This window comes from Panthera tigris, chromosome B2 (genome assembly GCF_018350195.1).
Source record: "Panthera tigris isolate Pti1 chromosome B2, P.tigris_Pti1_mat1.1, whole genome shotgun sequence".
Lineage (NCBI taxonomy): Eukaryota > Metazoa > Chordata > Mammalia > Carnivora > Felidae > Panthera > Panthera tigris.
Window position 1 is genome coordinate 131,320,941 of NC_056664.1, and position 23,139 is coordinate 131,344,079.

Sequence of the window (23,139 nt, forward strand, 5' to 3'; positions counted from 1 at the left end):
TCTGTGTTGGTTTCTATACAGTAGATGAAACAACCGTCTTCCCCCCAGCTCTGTGTTGGTCCAGGCAGTCCATTATATTTTTAATAGCTCCCCATCAATGAGGAAGTGCTAAGACCTGTCAGTGTCCCTAAAGGGAGGATCTGAGCATTTAGATTCAAACCTACAAGCAGCAGCTCTTGAAAGTATGCAAATATATACAGTCATAGGGCAGGCAAGTGGCCATGCTATCTGGAGATGTCCCCTGGTTGGCAGTCACAAAAAGTTGGAAGTTGGGGCCCCAAATGATCAAAAAACCCTTTTTTTGAGATACGGGTGAGCTGGAACAAAGCAGAGGGAGAGTGCCAAGATGGTGCCTGCAGCCTGCGTTCCTTGAGAGCAGCTCCATAGTCCACTAGGTGTGTGCCAGACTTGAAGCCTGCCTCAGAAGGAAGCTCCAGGACAAGCCAAGAGTCTTCCTTCACAGACAGACTGGGGGTGTGGCTCAATTTGCTGTCTGCACAGTGCACTGAGGGTGGCAGCCTGCCAAGGGCCGTCTCTCCAATTGCCACAGTCCTGTGGAACCCAGGAACGCGAGCTCCCCCTTGCTATCCGAGCCAGGCAATCCAGAGGCTTCCTCTGGGTAGCAGCTGCAAAAAACTGGAGGGCCAGACGTAAAAACCAGGGCACCGACCACGTGTGAATCTCCTCTCCAGGAGACACAGTGACTCTGGAGGGCGGCAGAGGAAAAGCGTAAAACCTAGTGCTTGACCTCCATGGTCTCTGGAAAGGATCACAGTCAGTCCCAAGATGTGTGTTTAATTACAAGTCTGCCCCTCAGGCTGCAGCCATGATGGTTAGTTGATAGGCCTCCCCCACAGAAAGACTGAACTTCTGGGTCTGTTGCCTTTTGCTGTGCCCCGGGGGTGGTAGCTGTGACGACTCTTTCTCCATTGGTAACAGTCTGGTGGGACCCACAGGCGTAAGCTCCACTGCCTGCGGAGCCTGGTGATTAGAGAAGTGTCTCCTAGCAGCAGCTGCAAATTCAGGGCACCAGATGAGAATATGAGCTCTTTTCTGGGTGTCACTGATTATTCTAGTTCCACGAGGACCAGGAATGCAAGTTCCTCTGGCCTCCAGAGCCAGGAAGTCAGGAGGCGTCCTCTGGGTAGCTGCTGCAAAGATCAGGCATCAGAAGCTTGTAGAAGCTTCCCTCCAGGAGTACTGGTGTTCTCAATCAGGGCAAAGGGAGAGTGTGAAGCTGGTTCCCCCCAGGCTCTGTTCTTGGAGAGTGTTCCAGCAGGCACCTACTGTGTGTGTTAAATAAGATGCTGGCCCCTCAGGACGAGGCTTTAATCTAAGCCAGTGAGCCTTTCACTTTAAGTCTGGGTGCAATCAGCTAGACTTTTTATTGGATATGAAAATCACTTTTCTCTTTCCCTTATAAAGGGTAAAGTCCACCAGCTTACTTGCTCTTCTCTCTGTTTAAAACAAACACAATACTACATTTGGAGCTTATTAAATCTTAACCCTTTGGGGGACCCCTAGACATCTAGCACTTTAGTTCTAGAATTCCGTGTTCTGAAATCACTGCATTTAAAGTTGGAGAAGACTAGATGGTTTAGTAATATAATTATACATAAATGTTCATTGGGTTAGTTACAAACAGCTGGATATTAAAAATTCAATGACAATTTGGTTGAAGTGTAAATAATCCAATTGGATGCTTATTGTGCTTTACTACACAGTATATTTGTCTTCTAGATGATTTGCCCAAGCAGCATCCCTCTTTCGTTCTTTTTCTCTCTTTTTTCTTCCACCTCTTCTTCCTCCCCCTCCTTTTCCTCCTCCTTTTCCTCCTCCTTCTTTGTCCTTTTTGAATAGACACCCTTTATTCATACAAAAGTCTGCGTTTAACAGGGGTAATATTGTCAAGATGACAGGGCATATAGTGGCAGTTTCTGTGATTTTAATTCAAAGTTAATTAACTTTACTCATTGCCTAAATCCAAGTGTGTTTCCTTGACCTCCCACAAATTTGAGTCTCTGATTCAGATTTGGGTGGGTCATCTATCTCAGCCCTGATTTTCTTTTAACCTCTTTACATGGCATTGGCCTAGCTGCTGTCCTAAATATTCCAGAGATCAAATGCTCTAATACCATGGACTAAAAAATGACCTGAGCCATGCTTTGTGGACTGCCATGGTCTCACTATGGGAAGTACTTAAACTATTTTTAAAACTGTAAAATACAAGAATGGGATGAATACATCACACATGCACACACACACACACATACACACACACAAATCCTACAAAATAATCTGTTTGAACTCTTGGCTGTCCCACTGAGAAATTAATATTTAAGCACAAAGTTAGTTTCAAATTTAAAGGACAAAAAAGATCACCTATGTTTGTTGTTAATCCAACAGATTTTATTGATGATCTATTATGTGCTAAATAGTAAGGTAGATTTTGAGGACCTGTGCTGAGCAAGATTAACAAAAGTCTCTCGTCACAAAACTCAGAGCCTAATGAAGGAGACAGACACGCCAACAATAGTAATAAAGTTAGAAAACTGGTATAACAGAGATCATAAAAGGTATCTGGAATATGGTAGAAATATAGTGTTCAAACAATGGGTGTTTGATGTGTGACCAAATGAATGAATCAATGAGTGGAAGAATGAATATGGCACACATAGCAGAAACATGTTTCTGTTTAGTGGTTGACTGGGGAAGCCTTCCTAAAGGAAGAAGTGTTTAAGCGATGGCCTTAAAAAGTTAGCTTAATAAATAGGAAAAAAGTGTGCTCAAAGCAGAGGAGGACTTATGTTGGAAAGTCTGGAGGTGAAGGAGAGCTCTCTGGGTTCAGAGAAGTGCTAGAAGTTGAATAGATAGCAAGGGGAGAAGTCTCAGAGGCAGCTTGAGACGTGGGAGGGAGTCAGGACATACAGAGTATTATAAATCCTTCTTCTGAGGGATTGAAAATGGTTTAAGGGGTCCAGAGGTTCAGGAACTAACCCAGTATCTGTAACAATAATTAAATGAACTGTTTCACCCATCCCCCTACCTACCTCCACTCTGGTGACCATCAGTTTGTTCTCTGTACTTAAGAGTCTATTTCTTGGGTGAAGTAAGTGATGGGGATTAAGGAGCGCACTTGTGCTGAGCACTGGGTGAACTGTTAAATCACTATATTGTACACCTGAAGCTAATATTTAAAAAATGAACTCCAAGGCTATGATGAACTGGTTATATAACCTCACTGTCTCCCTAACTTGCCTGCTGATTCTTTTACATTAGCTGATAGCCTGATCTTGTTCTCTTGGTCAAAATCAGGATAGAATGAGACACAATGCTTTAAAGATAAGCCAACTAAAATAATTGTATTCTAATGGCACTTTGTTAAATGGAGTACACTGCTAAAAATTATAGCCCCAAAGACAATGAGACCAACATTTAAAATAAAGTCAATACTTTACATTTTTTGAAAGAATTGGTCTAGAATATAAGAAAAAGAAAACTTGGAAAGGAACAGGATGCCTTGAATTACCCCACATTATTCCCCATCTTCTTGTTCTTGGATATTCTAAATTGTTTTAATTTTATTTAAATGTGCGATCTGCAAGTTCTAAGAAAGCTACCCACTTGCTCAAACTCCTACTTTTAGAATGTTTGAAGGGTGCCTGGCTGACTCCCTCGGTAGAGCATTTGACTCTTGGTCTTGGGATAATGAACTCCATCCAGCCCCATGCTGGGGGTAGAACTTACTTTAAAAAAAATAAATAAATAGAAACAAGATGTTTGAAGTGGGAGGGGGCAGAGGAATGAACAAGCCTTATGGGCAAGGAAGTTTCTAATTTAAGTCTACACATAAATTATTAAAAAATGTTTCTTAAGTCCTTACCTAAGGTTTCACCTGAGTGAATTTTTACTATTCCAAGTCTCTCTCTGCCTCAAACTCTAATCTAAGAAAATTTGAGATCCTTTAACGAAGTTTCTCAACATCAACTATATAACTATTTTCTTTTTTTTTTTTTAATTTTTTTTTAACGTTTATTTTTGAGACAGAGAGAGACAGAGCATGAACAGGGGAGGGGCAGAGAGAGAGGGAGACACAGAATCTGAAACAGGCCCCAGGCTCCGAGCTGTCAGCACAGAGCCCGACGCGGGGCTCGAACTCATGGACCATGAGATCGTGACCTGAGCTGAAGTCAGACGCTTAACCCACCAAGCCACCCAGGTGCCCCAGTATATAACTATTTTCAATAGCATTACTTACTTACATCATTCAGAAATTTTGGGAGGTGCAAAACAGGTGGGATTACTGTGAGATAAAACAGTTCATGGTGAATCCAGGGATTATGACTGTCACAATTAATTCATAATTGAAAGGAGATATGGTATGTATGTTGGAATTAAAATGAACTATGAGAAATCAGCTTACTTACTTTAAATCAAGCTAGTACTTTTGTGGATTATTCAAATAATACAATAGGTGTTTAACACCATATTTAATTGACACAAAACCTTACATTTTCAAATGCGTTAAATAATTTTATTTTCCGATGCCCTATGGCTTCAAAAAGAGTAAAGAATATACACCTTTGGTTGCAGTTATAAGAAGAATTATAAGAGATATGTAGACCAAATTCGCTAAATGTTAAATAGTAAGCTATTTGGAAATGATTCAATTTATAAATACTACTTTGGGCATGGCTTCGATTATGGAGACAAAGTATAGTACTGTTCTCGGTTACTATATGAAATGACATCAATAAATCATCCTATAAATCCCCATCTCGAGTGTTGGGAAAATTTCAAACTTGGCAGGGCAAAAGTTGTAGAAAAAAGGTTTAGTCTTTAGAATATTTCTGAAAAAAACATTTTTAAACCACTCTAAGGCATAATACCAGAGCTTTCTGAATTGTTTTCAAGGAATCATTAACATTCACAAGAGCAATAAAGGGATGTTACAATTCTCTCTGCTTTTTATTAGGCCTCCCCCCGCCCACCCCTTAAACACTGAATCACTTTCCTCTTTATTTTGCACATATAAACACTTTTAAGTGGCTTTTCTGGACTCAATAGTGCACTGATTGTCTCCTTTCAATTATGAATTAATTGTTATAGTCATTAGTTAAGCCCTGGATTCCTAAAGAACTGTTTTATCTGACAGTGACCCCACCTTTTTTGCACCTCCCAGAAGTGGCCATTGAACTATAGAAAAACAGTGACAAAAGTAAGGCAGGTTCCGGCTGAGGCAATACTTTGCAATAGGCTAATAGGTGGGTTTCTGGTCCTAATTTAAATGACAGCTTTATAAATGTACATTTTCAAGCATTGCTTTTTGCATAGAAATCAATGATGTAAAGTCACTAGGAAGAAAAGTAGTTATTGGCAAAACTGACTTAAATGTAGTTATTTTATTTTACTTTAGATGTTTCAACATTTAGACTGTGAATGCCAGAATTTGGCGACAGAATATATTACTTTAACTTTCGCAGACTTTTTGATTTCTTATGGCATATTTCAGCTATCAGTTAGTAACTGAAGTTCTGCTTAAATATGATACTGAATTGTGCCAAAGCAGCGTGGCTTCAGGATATCTGAACAGTCGAATATGGGAAGCATCTTCCCAGACAATGACTTGATTTAGCAGGATTTAGGGCAGCCTCTCTCCTCTGCCCTTCTGTGAAAGGCTCCATTGTCCGCAGAGATCATGGGGATTTCCTGTGGGAGAGCTTCTGTTGGAGGGTGAAGGCATGAGCCATAGACAAGGCACTGGCTTATCACCTCATGGACCTCACACACTACATGTAGTGGATTTTTTCCTTAAAACTATGTAGCCATTCTGGTGACTAAACAAACAAATAAACAAACAGACGCAACCTTCACATATTAAGCACTGTTATTAAAGCTTTAACCTAGAAATTTACCCAAGGGATACAGGAGTGCTGATGCATAGGGGCACTTGTACCCCAATGTTTATAGCAGCACTTTCAACAATAGCCAAATTATGGAAAGAGCCTAAATGTCCATCAACTGATGAATGGATAAAGAAATTGTGGTTTATATATACAATGGAATACTACTTGGCAATGATAAAGAATGAAACATGGCCTTTTGTAGCAACGTGGATGGAACTGGAGAGTGTTATGCTAAGTGAAATAAGTCAGGCAGAGAAAAAGAGATACCATATGTTTTCAGTCTTATGTGGATCCTGAGAAACTTAACAGAAGACCATGGGGGAGGGGAAGGGAAAAAAAATTAGAGAGGGAGGAAGGCAAACCATAAGAGACTCTTAAAAACTGAGAATAAACTGAAGGTTGATGGGGGGGTGGGAGGGAGGGGGTGGATGGGTGATGGGCATTGAGGAGGGCACCTGTTGAAATGAGCACTGGGTGTTGTATGGAAACCAATTTGACAATAAATTTCATATTAAAAAAAAAAGCTTTAACTTAGAATAGTAATGGTTGATTAATGTTGGGCCAAACTGAGGTGCTGAGATTTTTTTTTTTCAATCTCAGAACATCTTAAACTTTTAGAACTGAAGAGTGGCTTCTAGTTCAAGTCTCTCAAGTCTCTCATTTTGTAAATCAGTAGATAGAGGTCTCTGGGGGAAAAAAAAACATGACAAGAAATGCCAATGGTACTAACATTTATGTTAGGAGGTAGAAATATGGGTTATTGTTCCTTTATTACCACTTTCTTGTGGTAACAGCATTTTCATAATGACAGAAAGTATTTTTTATGCATAAGGCAATTACACATATCATTTTAAATGTGCCTTCCACTCTTTAGGCTGATTCTGCCGAGAAGCTGAGACAATATGGACTTTCCCATATCTGTAGCCATCCTGTGCTGGTGACTAGAACTAGGTCTTGCCCTCTCATAGCACCTCCAAAGCCACCTCCCATACCTGCCTGGAAAATCTTTCGTCAAAAAAAGGAAACTGTTATAACAGATGAAGCTCAAGGTATGGGTCATGTTGTCTGGAAATCTTTCTGATTACCATTTCTCTGTCTGTAGGTCTAACAGTTGAATTTGTAATGGAATACATCTCTCAAGGCAAGCTACCCAAAATTATACCTAACGCCTACTTTTAATTTTATATCTAAATGTTATGTCTTTAATTTTTTTAATGTTATTTATTTTTGAGGGGGGGGAGTGAGAGATAGAGAGAGAGAGAGAGAGAGAGAGAGAGAGAGAGAATGAATGGGGGAGGGGCAGAGAGAGAGGGAGACACAGAATCTGAAGCAGGCTCCAGGCTCTGAGCTGTCAGCACAGAGCCCAACGCGGGGCTCGAACTCACAAACTGTGAGATCATGACCTGAGCCAAAGTCAGACACTTAATCCGACTAAGCCACCCAGGTGCCCCTAAATTTTATGTTTTTAAAGGGTTAATTCTCCACATTTCAGAAGCTGAATAGTTTGGTTCACATCTAAACTGACAAGATATATCCAGGCCATTCTTTGGGTGAGGGTATTGTCATTATTGTGATAGAAAATGGTTTGTAGCAAATAATATTTAAAAACTTAGGTAACATATTTAAGCCCCTGGTGTGAAATCACTCTAGAGTGCCCTGTAGAACATAGTCTTTGAATTAACTGATTTATATTTAGAATAGAAACTGACCCTTATTTAGAATATAGGGATATAACTTCATTCTTGGACTCCCCCTGTGTGAATACTGTCATAAGCCACCATGAATGGTAGTTGTGCTAGAAATAAAGAGGTTCATGTGGGCTCAGGGTGGGGTGGGGGACTGTGCTCACCTAGTTCTTTTTTTTTTAACTTTTTGATCATTTTTTGAGTTTATATATTTTGAGAGAGCATGAGTGGGGGAGGGGCAGAGAGAGAGGGAGGAAGAGAATACCAGGCAGGCTCTGCAGTGTTAGCACAAAGCCCTACAGGAGACACGATCTGGGAACTGAACTGTGAGATCATGATCTGATCCCAGATGAAGAGCTGGACATTTAAAAGACAAAGCCGCCTCGGCGTCCCGCCCATCTTGTTCTTATTCTCAGTTTACTTCCAACTTCTTCCTAATTCAAATCTCAGTCTTTACTCCTTCAGTGTTGTTCTCTCCAAGTCTTCATTCTGATTCCAGTATTTCATAAGTACCAAGTTTGAATGGCAAAAGAAATGAGTGAGAGCATTAAAAGAAACTCAATTCTAAAGCAGATGCATGAGATGGGATTAAAGGAGAACGAAAACTTATAATTTAAAAATTATGGCCTATAGGACGCCTGAGTGGCTCAGTTGGTTAAGGGTACAACTCTTGGTTTTGAAATATACATATATATTTTTTGAAATATATATATATATATTCAAATATACATATTTGAATATATATATTTGAAATATATATATATATCTTATTCCAAAAAACTTAAATTGTCTTTGTTCAAAAAAGCTTTCTTTAGTATGTCTTTTGTGTTTGTTTTCTTGATTTTGCACTTTCTCCCTTTGCCTTTGCTAATTGCTCATGATTTTCTAATTGTATTCATCCAGCCACAGTATACCACCTTCTAGAGGTTACTGCATTACAGGCTATGTTCACAGGCCTGTTACCTGAATGCGCAATGAAGGCAAAGCCACCTTGAATATACCTAGAGCCCGTTTACCAGTGGCCTCGCCGTGAAGCTTATAAGTATGCTCTGAGCGGGGCACCTGGGTGGCTCAGTCGGTTAAGCACCTGACTTAGCTCAGGTCACGATCTCGCATTTCGTGGGTTCCAGTTGGCGTCAGCGTCAGGCTCTGTGCTGGCAGCTCGGAGCCTGGACCCTGCTTCGGATTCTGTGTCTCCCTTTCTCTACCCCTCAGCCACTCATGCTCTGTCTCTCTCTCTCTGTCTCTCTCTCTCAAAAATAAATAAACATTAAAAACCAAACAAACAGTATGTCTAAGGGTTCGGTCCCGTGCACCAAGGCTTATACCCCTATTGGTGGCACCTGCTGTGGCTCCTGATACCAATGCAAGTGTTGCTGATTCCTCATGGGAGGGGACCAGGGAACCCTATCTTGGTCACAATGCAGTACGGAAGTCTCCGTGGTGCTCAGGATTCTACAACTGCAATGGTCACATGGATTGAAAGACTTACCTGTTCCCTGCCTCCTACTTTCAACCATAATTTACATGTTTTTAGAATATAAATTAACAACTGTAACCATGTAATTTTCCTCGCCTTTGCTTCTTGCCTACATGATACAAGCAGTACAGCTGGTAGCAAAGATTTTCTAGCACAACACGCTCAGTCTTTGCCAGAAAAGAACAAAGACTAAAGAAATATCTGGTTTGGGTGGAAAGAAGAAAAGGTCAGGTTTGTTGTTGTTGTTTGTTTGTTTGTTTATCAAGCCTATCTGCCCCCCCTCTCTCTTGCTTGATTATTTCAGTCTTTACTTTCTTTGAGCTTCTGCAGTTGACTCTTGGTGCCTGCCAGCTGCTGCATTGGGATACAGGAACTTTGCAATTTCCATTCTTTCCTCCCCCTCTCCCTCCCTCCCTCCTCTCTATCCTCTTTCCTGTTCTCTGTCCTTCTGAACCAAAGATCAGCATACACATGATGCTTGAGAGAAAATCTTTGCTCTAAAATGCATCAAAGAATAGCTGAATAAAGGGGAAAATATTGAACATACAGGCGTTTTCTGATTTTGATAATGACTGTGGTATAATTCTAGCTGCATGATGGCTTTAGGGTGAACTGGGGAAGAAAATCTAAAATTGGTAGGATTCCAACCTATGGCGTCCCACCTCAAGGCTCACCCCATAATTGTCTTTCTTCTATCTATTGGGTTTAATATTTAAAGTGAAAAATAATAGGAAATAGAAAGAGAGACAGCAAGACAGAGAGGGAGAGAGAGAGAGAGAGAGAGAGATCATTTGAGAGCTTACCACAGAATAAGCACAGAGAAGTTATGTGCACATTCAGAGTTTCTCTTATTTTTCTCCAGTGGGCATCCTTTCCATTGTAGCAGGAGTTTTATTAAACTAATCATCTCTAATGTTTAATTCCTGTGATCACCATGTTAGTGCTTGAGTTCTGTTCTGTATACACTGAGAATTTCTTTTTTTTAAATATTTATTTATTGGGGCACCTGGGTGGCTCAGTTGGTTGAGCGTCCGACTTGGCTCAGGTCATGATCTCATGGTTTGTGAGTTCGAGCCCCGGGTTGGACTCTGTGCTGACAGCTCGGAGCCTGGAGCCTGCTTCGGATTCTGTGTCTCCTTCTCTCTTTGCCCCTCCCCCACTTGTGCTCTGTCACTCAAAAATAAATAAATGTAAAAAAAAATTCTAATGTTTCTTTATTGATTTTGACGGGGGGGGGGGGGAGAGAATTCCAAGCAAGCCCAGTACTGTCAGCACAGAGACTGATGCAGGGCTCAAACCCACAAACCGTGAGATCACGACCTGAGCCAAAATCGAGATTTGGAAGCTCAATCCACTGAGCCACTCAGGTGCCCCTCCACTGAGAACTTCTTACTTCTATATTGGCTTCAGACTCCTTTAGGAGTATTCACAAAGTCTTTCTTGATCTAATGCTTTCTTTCCTTCCCATGACCTTGACTTTGTTACATTTTTGGTTCTAGTACCATATCCAGATATTAGTCTGTATTTTTTCTTCATATTTGAGCATTTGTGTTGCAGAGGTTAACTAAAAGAACAGTTTTTAGTGAAAAACTTTTAAAGAAGTAGCAATGAATGTCCAGTAATAATAAGACAATTGTAGGTTTGCTGGGTAGACAGTTAATCTCATCAACACTGCAGTAGATGTTAAGTTATGCATTTAATTTTAGAAGATTAAAAAACAAAAGTGTATCATACTGAATCAATAATTATCTTTTAGATTCTTTTAGAATCTTCTAGATCTTATAGAACCAATGATAAAGAATCAATAATAGAGAATTTTTCTTTTAGAAACAATAATAAAGAAGCCCGAACAGTTTCTTGAAATTTCAAGTCCATTTTTGAATTATAGGATGAATCCGTTTGCAATTCCAACAGTAACGTAAGTATATCACATTCTTTCCCACAAATATATCTGGTTGACAAATGAAGTGTTTGTGAATTGTCTCACAACTGTGAGACAAATTGTCTGACAATTATGCTTTGGTGACAGTGATTGCAAGAAAACAATAATCTTAGATTCTTTTCCCCACAGTAATAAGTAGCTAAGGTAAATTCTGAATCAATTAAAATAAAGCTTTAATATGTCTGGCTTTATAGCCTTGGCTACTGTTTTAGAACAGTGAAGGATTTTGTTGAACCTTAAACATTAGCACTAACAAATGCTTTTGGTTATTATCTGATACTTAAATTGTAAGATCAGATGATTGTCATAGAAACTAGGGAGATGAAGTATGTTACTTTTAGAGGAAGAAACCCTAAATAGAACAACAAAGAAAATAAAGAAGTAAAAGGAGGAGGAGAAATCCAAATATATTAATATTTGAATATGACAACAAAAGAAAGACTAACATCCTGGATCTAAAATTTCTAATGAGTTCAGATAAGGGAACAGGAAGTCAACAAATAGCAATAATGTGAAGAAATAGTGAGTGATATGAGTGGAAGTGATGATTATTACCACTCAAAGTGTGGTAATTTTTTAAGCAGCCATGCATAAGTAATACATAGACATATGCATGTGTCCAAGATTACCAAATTTATACTCTGAATTTTGCAGATAATTGTACTTCAATTACCCATCAACGAAGTTGTAATACATAAAAATAAATAATAATATGTGAAAAGTTTTTAAAAAATTAAATAGGAATTCTAGGAATTCAATAAGTCAAGGAATACAGTAATAACCGAAACTAAGAATTCAATGGACGTATTTCATCAGAGATTAGATGCAGCTAAAAAAGACAGTTAGCAAAAGGGAAAATAGATTAGAGATAATATCCAGACTGAAGCACAAAGACAAAGAAAGAAAGAAAGAAAGAAAGAAAGAAAGAAAGAAAGAGAAATGTATAGTAAAAACAAATGGAACAAGTTGAAAAGGACCAACATACTTCCAAGTGGGTCTCAGAAATAGAGGATAGAGAGATGGGAGAATAGCCAAAAACTAAAAATATAATGGCAAAATATCCCAAAAGTAAGAAAAAAAAAAACCCCTCATGTCAAGATTCAGGAAGTTCTGAAATCCAGCAAGTAAACACAGAGAAAAGTGCAGCTGGACCCAATCCCAGTGAAACCGAAGACAAATCAGATACAGTGACCTGCAGACAGTGAAAGAAATGCTGCCTCACAAACCAACATGGGTGAATGTCACACACAAAATATTAGACCAAAGAAGCCTGGTGTAAAAAGTACATGGGTTGCTTTTAAGGATTCTATTAACATTCATTATGAGAAGAAAAATCAAAAGCAATCTATGGTGTTGGAAGTCAGGAGAATAGTTTTCTGTGGTGAGCAGGACTGGCCGTGGTTTGGAGACCTATCGGGCAGGACTCATGGGGCACTGGCAACAATAATGTCCCTTGATCAGCATAATGGTGATATGGCCGTGCTTGCTTTGAGATTTTCAGCAAGGTTTGCATTTATGATTTGCTCCTTGTTTGAATGTATCTTAAACTTAAATAAAACTTTAGTGAACATTTTGAATGGCTTATATTATCGGTCACACAGTGGCCATTAGACGTAGGTTAGCCTTCTTTGGACATATTAAAATCCATGACCAGAACGTAAGCGGATGAAGTAAAACAGTCAAAATTGAGATCAGAAGGCAGTTCGTTGTATGGTTTTACTTTCAGAGCCAGTCAATTTACACTTTATGAACTCTATAAGTTGAAAATGTTAGAGATATTCTTCAAATTGTTTCCTTTTAAGGCTCCTGTCAACTCTATGCATTAACAATTGAGCACTGAGGGGGGTTAGGAGGGACCCCTAGGCAGCCCTAACACAGGACAGTCATTGGCAGTCAGCAATGTCAAGCCTTGAAAGACAGCTCTATAAACCAAAAAGACAGTGTGCTGCTACTTTAATTTAAAAAATTTGTTACTGTTACGAATTTATAAATCTAATTTTAACTTTTAATAAAATTTTGTTATACATAAATCTATTAATTTCCACTAAAGTTTTAAATAGATTTAGTTTTCTGAATTTATTTATACATTAAAAATTTTTTTTTAAGTTTATTTATTTTGAGAGAGAGAAAGCAAGGGAGGGGCAGAGAGAGAGGGAGAAAGAGAGAATCCTCCATTTAGCTCAGAGCCTGATGTGGGGCTTGAACTCACAAAACTGTGAGATTATGATCTGAGCTGAAATCAAGAGTTGGATGCTCAACTGAGCCACCTAGGTGCCCCTATTTAAACATTTTAAATGGCATTTACAATATCATTATATATTGTTATCTCTTTAAGTACTTTAAAAGCCAAATATCATGGCAAATAAAATCTTGCAAAGTATTTAAATCATTATAAAAGTTCAAATAACCAGGGCATCTGAGTAGCTCATTGGGTTAAGCATCCGACTTTGGCTTAGGTCATGATCTCACTGTTGGTGAGTTTGAGCCCCATGTTGGGCTCTGTGCTGACAGCTCAGAGCCTGGAGCCTGCTTCAGATTTGGTGTCTTCCTCTCTCTCTGCCCCTCCCCTGCTTGCACTCTCTCTCTCTCTCTAAAATAAATAAACATTAAAATTTTTTTTTAAGGTCAAATAATCAAATTCACATATTTTGAGAAACTTAATTTTTCCTATACCTACCATTAGTTTTTATAAACCCAAATTTTCTTATACCTTGTAACATAATCATAAAACTAAACTTAAATATGCTATATAGATTTTAAAGCCTAATTTGCTGCATTATGTAACATGCTAAATTCTTTCATATGCTAGAAATACAAAATAGCACATATACATAGAATTTTCCTAAACTTAACATAAAAATGTTAGTGCTTCATAATTTTTCTAATTAATTTCATACTTAATATTACCCACTAAGATGATGCTTTTTTCCATTTCAAATCCCTTTTTACTGTCTCTCAATTGATTGAGGTTTCATACTAACCAGAGATTTTATGGATTTTGAGAGCTGCAGACCACCAGGAGAAATTTCCTCACAATTCAAAATGTCATTCCCAAATTTCTAGAATCTCTGTGCCAGTAGGCACCACATATGGGTTGGTTTCATAACCTGAACTCCCCAAGTTACTCCCTTACTCTATTTTCTTATATTTTCCTTCAGCTTTATTATCTGGTCAAGGTGGACGGAAGTCTACAAACCAAATCTAGGTGACTTTGGCACCTGATTAGATTCAACTAATCTATTCACTGACTCTGTTATGAATTTCCTGGCATATTTATTCAATCTGCCAGAGCCAAAAACAAAGATATGTGAATGACATTTTATCGTACAAGAAAGAAATGTCCCTTGTCCAGCTTTGCTGTGCAGTCAGAGTTCTCAGGTCAATATGAGTGCTAGCCCTTTTTCGGCGAGCCCTTGAGAGCGACCCCCGATCACGAGTGCCTTTCCCTGGAACACTACCTCTGTAGCAACATGCCAGAGTTGCCCATTCTTGGCTCCTGGCCAAGTGGAAGCCGCTCAGAGCCTCACAACAAATATGTCTGTGCTACCCTCTAGCGTCAGCTTCAGGTAAATCAGAGATGCTTAGCTTGTGAATTAGGAACTTTCACTAAACATTCGCAAAGAAAAAAAGAAGTTCAGGAAGACTGTATACATGAAATTTAATTTTATCGTTGACAAACACTTAAAGTAAAATATATGTGCTATAACAATGTCTTTTTATTGTGCCTATAAACTTCGAGGTATGACAATGGCGATTCAAGGTCTTATTAGTAATTACTTGAAATTCTGTACCCTTGAGTAGCTAGTAAGAGTGCCACAGTTATAAACTCAAGTGCTCAAGACTCACAATTTCTTACTCGGAGCCCTATTTCACTGATACATTACTCTGATGCTGAGTTAAATCAAGTCTAAATGTAAAATTCCTTTGTTCTGATCATCAACATTTAAAGATGACCACCATAATTTTAAAATAGTGTTCTAGAAAATTTTTACAGCAGTGCGTTGACTGATAGAGATACTTCTTCAGAGTACAGAAAGCAAGTCAAGGTTTTTAATATGAAATAAAAATTTGTTATTGGATGTAAATGGATGAGATGATGAAATGAACAAAATCAGAAATTTCTCTTGACTAAACTGCTGTTATTTAATATACAATGCAATGGCATTAAGCCATGAAAGAGAAGGGAATCTTACCATTTATGACAACATGGATGGACCTTGAGGGCATTATGCTAAGTGAAATAAGGCAGTCAGAGAAAGTTGAATACCGTATGATCTCACTTAACATGTGGAATCTAAAAATTCAAAAACAAAAACAAACACCCAAGATACAGAGAACAGATTGGTGGTTGCCAGAGATAAGGGGTGGCTGGCATGGGTAAAGGGGGGGGGGTCAAAATGTACAAAGTTCCAGTTATAAAATAAGTAAGTCATGAGATGTAATGTACAGCATGATGACTATAGTTAACAATATGTGTTGCATATTTGAAAGCTGCTAAGAGAGTAAATCTTAAGAGTTCTCATTACAAGAAAAAAATGATAACTATGTATGGTGATGGTTGTTAACTAGACATGTGATCATTTTACAATACATATTAATGTAAAATCATCATGTCGTACACCTGAAACTAATATAATGTTATACAGCAATTATGCCTCAATAAAAAGTGCAGTTATAACTTTAAGCAAGACATTAAGGTAACAGAGGTTGTTTTTTTTTCTTTTATTAGTCATTTTGTACAATATTTTATCAAGAAAGGGGTACCTCCAGGATCTGGTTTATCTTCCCTTACTGAAAATGATGAAACCATCACCTTTAGCCAGCCAGACTTAATTCAGTTGACAGGAACAGTATCTCAGGTAACTATGTTACTCTTATTATTGGCCCAATTCTTAATTATAAATGTTTTTTTCTTAAATTGTGAAATATGTTATACACCAAACAATGTATGGCATGCATCTGAACAGAATAAAGAATACCATGAAAATAAGCTTTTTACATATCTATCATCTAGATTAGAAAATGCCATACTCATAGCAGTCCCCTGCGTGTCTCTTCCAGGTTGCACCTCCTCTCTGCCATTGTCATTAACCAACCTCATACTCTTCTAATTTTTCCAATTATGTATACGTTTATAAACAATATAACCTTAGTTTCATTGCTATATAATTTTATCTGAATGGATTCATATTAATTCTTCTGGGACTCCTTTCACTTAACATCAATTCTGAGATTTGTCTCTTGCTGCGTGTCACAGTTCATTCAATTCATTTCACTGGTTGAAGGTATTTAATGGATAACCAACCTACTGTTTTGTTTTTTTTTTTATCTTTCACATTGTTGATGGTTATATTCACTGCTTCATGTTTCTTTTTTTAAATTTTGTAAGTGTTTTTATTTATTTTTGAGACAAAGAGAGACAGAGCATGAATGGGGGAGGGTCAGAGAGAGAGGGAGACACAGAATCGGAAGCAGGCTCCAGGCTCTGAGCTGTCAGCACAGGGCCCAACGTGGGGCTCAAACTCATGGAGTGTGAGATCATGACCTGAACTGAAGTTGGACGCTCAACCGACTGAGCCACCCAGGTGCCCCGCTTCATGTTTCTTACTATTGTAAGCAGTAATACCATGACTATTCTTTGCTGTCCCTGTATGCATGTGTAAGAGTTTCCTTAGTTCCAGGGTTTGTAATCTTTTCCGGAAGATGGGTCCCTTTGCCAATTTTTTAAAAACTTTAACACACAATGACAACTAATCTGTGTCTGCGTATTAGTTGACTATTGACGATAGGGAATAGTGGAAAGCAAAATAGCTGTGTGTGTTAGCACTGTGAGGACACACAACTTTGCTGTCTGGGGGTGGAATGACTGCTAAGTATAGTTGCCTGCTAAGTATAGTATGACTGGGCAGCTACAGGTCATGAGAGTATCCATAGAGAGCAAGATGTAGCCACTTGAAACCTGACAATGGGTCTCATAACTGTGTAATTTCAGAGTACTGATCAACACATGTGACATTTTAGGATATTTGCAATTCTTTTTTTTTTTTTTTTGATATTTGCAATTCTAATGATACGTAGGGTACTGTGACTTCTTTTGTGTGTAAAGTCACAATTATTGTTAACAACATTGTGGCTACTCACCTGCACTGATAAATTGATAATGGAGGAAAATGCTGAACTTGGGTTAAAGATGAATTTTTTCAACCATCCATGTTCACAGATTCCTGAAATCTTAACAATGAGTCCCAAAGGACACTAGGCTAGGAATCCCTGCTCCAGGATGTGAATCTGGCAGTATAATTGTTGGGTCATAGGGCATTTACCCATTTAACATCACAACAAAATGCCCCAAAATTTTCCAATACAGGTGTATCAATATCCACTCCTGTCAGCCCTGGATAAGAATTTTCTTCACACCACATCCTGGCCAACACTTACAGTGTCTGATATTTCAACTTCTGCCAGTGTGGTGGCTGTAAAAAGGTAGTTGTTGTTTAAAAGGTAATATATTAACATGTTAAAAAATAAAAATATAAGGCATACATTAAGAAGTCTTGTTTCCATTCATGTACTTCTCCATTTTCACTGCTCTGCCCTCTGTAGGACACTTTCGGTGTTTCTTTGTGCAAATGCAAAGAAACACACAATAATCCATTACCTCCCCTTTTTCTATTCAAAATTTAACAAACAAAAAAGTTTTTACTGAATATGTACAGGCGAAAATTTCATATCTATACCTAAAGAGTGTCTTTATTCTTAAAATTGCATAATATTTCATTATGTGAATGAATCACAGTTCATTTCTACCAACCTCTATAGATGGCATAAGATACCTTGTGGGGCAGGCCATTGCATAGAGGTAAACAAATTTTTTTAGTATTAGTTGAAAAGCAGACTAACAAATGAGAAATCTTGTAAAGAGAATGAATAGATTTTTCACACTTTTAAAGTTTTTCTATAAGTTTTAATCTATTCCATGCAGTATTTTTAAAAAGTCAAAAAATACCCAAAACATAAAAATAGCCAACCTGTTTTACTCCTCCTCATTCCTTAGTCTTTCTCTCCAGAGTCAATCACTTTTATTTTATTTGTGTTTCTTCTGGTGTCTATCTCTGCATTTCTTTTTTAAAACTAGTTTTCTTTCTTTCTTTCTTTCTTTCTTTCTTTCTTTCTTTCTTTCTTTCTTTCTTATTTTTTGAGAGACAGAGAGAGAGAGAGACAGAGAGAGAGAGAGCATGCATCAGGGGAGGGCCAGAGGGAGAGGGAGGATACAATCTTAAGCAGACTCCATGCTCAGTGCAGAGCCCTACCCAGGGCTCTATCCCACAACTTAGAGATCATGACCTGAGCCAAAATCGAATTGGCCTCTCAGTGGACTGAGCCACCCAGATGCTCCTGTATCTCTACATTTCTAAATAGTAGGCCTTATGAAGGCAGAGACGATGATTTTATAATACACTGTTTTTCTTTCAGCACTAGTGAAAATTCCTAGCACATGGCAGACACCATTATGTGTTTATTGAATGATGGGATTTTGTTATTTCTTTATCTATCAAGTTAGATATTATCCCTTGTTGTGGAAGATAAGGATACAGTACTGTCTTCACTCACCATCACACACCTCTGCTTTCTTCTCTCTTCCAGGTTTTTTTTTTTTTTTTAATTCCAGAAGTCTTTATTGAATTGATATTCTAGTTAGTTAAGGATTATTACTGTGGAGGCAAATACAAAAACATTTCTTACATAGATTTTTGTACAAGCTAATTATGGTGTTTTTTCATTTGGTTACTTTTTTTTGTTTTCAAGTTTGTGTGTTTGTTTAGGGAGAGAGAGAATGAGTGTGCAGGAGCAGGGGAGGGACAGAGAGAGAGAATCCCAACCAGCCTCTACACTGTCAGCATGGAGCCTGATGTGGGCCTGAGCCCATGAACCATACGATTATGTCCTGAACCAAATCAAGAGTCAGACACTTAACCGACTGAGCCACCCAGGCACCCCATCATTTGGTTACTTTTCTATGACACATTAGTAAACCTTCCCAAATAATGAATGAAAGAAAGAAAAGAGAGAAAATAAAGGAAGGAGGGAAGGAAGGAAGGAAGGAAGGAAGGAAAGAAAGAAAGAAAGAAAGAAAGAAAGAAAGAAAGAAAGAAAGAAAGAAAGAAAGAAAGGGAGAGAGCAAGGAGGGAGGAAGAAAGGAAGGAAAAGAAAATCCCTCTAAAGACTATTTGGCACACAAACACATTAGGTTTTCTTTAAGTGCCAGTTATGTTCCTGGAGACACCTCCCCACCCCAGAATCCTTTGCTTTCTTCCTACAGTTCAAATGAATGGAACCTTACACCCGTCATCTTGAGACTTCCTTTTGTCTCTCTGTGATGGATTTCTTGTTTTCTGGAAACTATGTTTCTAGGTTAAAACCTGATTTTGGTGAATTGCATTTTCCAAAACTTCTGGGAAAAGATTTATGAGAATTGGAAATTATGAGAATTGATATGCTTGCAGTTATCTATAATCCACCCTCCACCTGATTTATATTTTGGTGGGATATAGATTTTAGTTTAGAAATCATTCCTTTAGAATTTTGAAGTTCTTCCTTAATCCCTTTCCTTAATCCCTTGTATTCTAACTTTAAGCATTGGTTTTCTTTTTCTTTTTCTTTTTAACTTAACCGAATGTCCCCTCCCCCCGCCCACACACGCAAAGAAGAATAGTTAACTATGTTAACTGTGTGAGGGGATGAATTTGTAAATTATGTTGATCTTAGTAGCATTCTACAATGTATTTACAGAAATATAAGCATTGTCCTTAGGAATACACATGACACTGGGATTCTTGATCATTTGTATGTGACTCTGCCATCTCAAAGACCATCTTTTCATTCTTGGAATAATTAAACTTTGCAGTGATTGGCCTTGGTATGAGTCTTTTTCATGAACTGTGCTGGGTACTCCATGAACCCATTCAACCTGGATAATTTCTCCTAATAGTGTTTCCTGGAGGATTTATTCAGTCTGGATGATTTTTCTTAATACTGTTTCTTGGAGAGTTCCTTCTTCTCAACACAATGTTAAGTACATTCACATTGCTGCGCAACCGATCTTCAGATCTTACTTCATATTACAAAACTAAAACTCTATACCCATTAAACAATTTCTCATTCCCCCTTCTCTTGGTCCCTTAGAACCACCATCGTACTTTGTCTCTATGAATTTGACTACTCTAGGTGCCTTATATAAGGAGGGATCATACAGTATTTATACGCTTGTGACTGGCTTATGTCATTTAGTATAATGTTCCCACAGTCCTTCCCATGTTGTAGCATGTGTCATTCATATGTGTGTGTATATATATATGGAATAGTATATAATATGATGGAATAGTATATATACATATATATGTATATCGCATTGTTTATTCATTAAGCCGACAATGGACACTGGGTGAATGATGCTGATATGACCATAGGTATACAAATATCTCCTTGAGACACTGCTTTCAATTCTGTTGGGTTTTTATCCAAACGAGGACTTGTTGAGTCACATATTAAATCAACTTTTATTTTTCAGGAGCTGCAATACTGTTTTTCATTTTATATTCTCACTAGGAGTGCACAAGACTTCCAGTTTCCTCACGTCCTCACCAACACCCATGCCTGTTTATTTATTTATTTTTTATAACAGTAGCTATCATAATGGGTATGAGGTTGAATCTCATTATACTTTTGATTTGCATTTCCCTAATGATTAGTGATGTTGAGTATCTTTTCATGTGCTTGTTGGTCATTTGTTTATCTTATTTGGGTAAATATCTACTTAAGTCCCTTGCCCATTTATATTTATTTATTTATTTATTTATTTATTTATTTATTTTAACGTTTATTTATTTTTGAGACAGAGAGAGACACAGCATGAATGGGGGAGGGGCAGAGAGAGAGGGAGACACAGAATTGGAAGCAAGCTCCAGGCTCTGAGCCATTAGCCCAGAGCCCAACACGGGGCTCGAACTCGCGGACCGCAAGATCATGACCTGAGCTGAAGTCGGACGCTTAACCGACTGAGCCACCCAGGCGCCCCCCGTTGCCCATTTTTAAATTAATTCGTTTGTTTTCTGTTGTTCTTTACATAAGTTCTTTATATATTCTTGATGCTACCCTTTTCTCGGATGCATCATTTGCAGAATTTTTCTCCCATTCTGTAGGTTGCACTGTATTGATTATGTCCTTTGATGGATAGAATTTTTTTATTTTAATGTATGTATTTTTACATTTGTTATTATTGTGTAGTATCACAACCAAGAAATCACTGCAAAATCCAATGTCATGAAGCTTTCCCCCTAGGTCTTCTTCTAAAAGATTTATAGCTTTAATCTCTTTGTCTTTTGTGTCGACTTTGTCATCCAAACTTTCTGTTGAATTTATTCTACTTTCTTATTTTCAGTTTCTAAGAGCTCTCATTCTTGATTGTATTTTTTTTTAATTTTTTAAACATTTATTTATTTTTGAGAGACAGAGCACAAGCGGGGAGTGGCAGAGAGAAAGAAGGAGACAGAATCCGAAGCAGGCTCCAGGCTCTGAGCCCGATGTGGGGCTTGAACTCACAAACCGTGAGATCATGACCTGAGCTGAAGTTGGAAGCTCAACCAACTGAGCCACCCAGACTCCCCTCTTGATTGTATTTTTGGAGACATTTCTTATTTGATAGATGGATATTCTCTTATCTGTCTAATATTACCAATTTCAAAAATATATCCTATATAGTTGTTTCTGTTTTCTCTTAATCTTTCCACCCACACCCTTTAGTTTCTTTCTTTGATATAAGACTCCTTCCTTAATTGTCTGGTGATACTCTGCTGCATATACGTGTCTAAAGAATTTATGACATTAAAGAGCTGCTGATTGGAAGTGGCTTTACAGAATGGCTAGAGCTTGTCAGCTGGTAGGGTAATTAATTTAGGATAATTGGGGGTAAATGAGGTTCATTTGGGACTGGGATTAGCTCCAAATGTAGATCTTGGGGTTTTCCCCTGGCTCTGGTCAGTTTCTCCAGTTTAGAGTCCTCTAATCTCCCTCCTGGGGTGGACTGGGTCAAAGGCGTTGGTATACACTGATCCATAAGTGTTATTGAACCAAGCAGCACAGAGGAGCTGAGAGTTCAAAGTTCAGCATGTGGACTTTCACTTAATTCCTCTCCTCTTTGTATAGTAGCTTCTCCTGTTTCCCACGGTACCTGTGAACCCAGATTCGGAGATTTCTCATTTAATTTTTCCACATGAAGCCATTTCCAGAGTTCTGTTGAGGCAGAAGAAAGCTAGATGCTAACGTTGAAAGGATTTAGGGCAAAGTGGGGATTTGTTCTGTTCCTTAAATAGACATTTAACCCTTTCCTGTGTTTTGATATGAGCCCATATCTCATTCTCTCTGTCTCAGATGCCTGCTAATTGTTTCAGGGGCCCTAAGGCATGGATGGGCTTGCTTCTTGGATAAGGATAAGGATAAGGATAAAGATATTATTGTTTTAATTTAACTTTTATTATAAGGTTCGATTATTTAAGAAACTCACATATTCTTTGTTTTAATGTCACAAACTTAAACCCTCAGCCAATTATTTAATTAAATTCACATCTTTGAATTCTAAGGTTGAAAACAAAGTTTCTGCTTTGCCATGTTTTAGTAACTATTGCAGAAATCTGTTTCTTTAATATTTAAAGACAGTATTAACTCTTTTAAAAGCATTGGTGCTTTAGATAACTAACATGTTTTGTTGAATTTAAAAATGGTTTCTTAATGTGTTCCTTTCAATTCACAGGGAAACATTACTTCGCAAGTTATACCTGGAAAAGGTAAATTCATAAACTTCTCATGACTTTGAAAAATATCAAAGCACAAAGGGATCTCTGTTTCTTGACAGCTCTTAACTTCCCCTTTTCCTGGTCTCAGCAGCCTGTCTCCAGTGTCTCCTCTGATGTGTTGAGTTTAATCTACTCTGGGCTAGAAAACCCTGATAATCTCACTGGTTAAATTCACACTTGAAGTCAAAATAAAAGATGATCTGATTAAGGGCCCATGAGTACAGTTCATGTGTTTTAATGCAGGCATGTGATGATCAAAGTGCTGAAACCATTGCCA

General features: G+C 38.0%; 1 protein-coding gene across 8 annotated transcripts in view; it reads left to right on the forward strand.

The window, feature by feature from the left end:
- The window catches only part of ADGB (androglobin), a 160,677-nt gene that overhangs the window by 66,352 nt on the left and 71,186 nt on the right, over positions 1-23,139 (forward strand). For 7 of the 8 annotated variants that reach the window (XM_042987275.1, XM_042987279.1, XM_042987280.1 and 4 more), the window contains 4 exons: positions 6,781-6,955; positions 10,899-10,989; positions 15,743-15,872; positions 22,820-22,853. In XM_042987275.1, coding sequence (XP_042843209.1) covers positions 6,781-6,955; positions 10,899-10,989; positions 15,743-15,872; positions 22,820-22,853 — 430 coding nt within the window. The remainder of the gene's footprint in view (positions 1-6,780; positions 6,956-10,898; positions 10,990-15,742; positions 15,873-22,819; positions 22,854-23,139) is intronic. The other variant, XM_042987281.1, reaches the window with a different exon arrangement.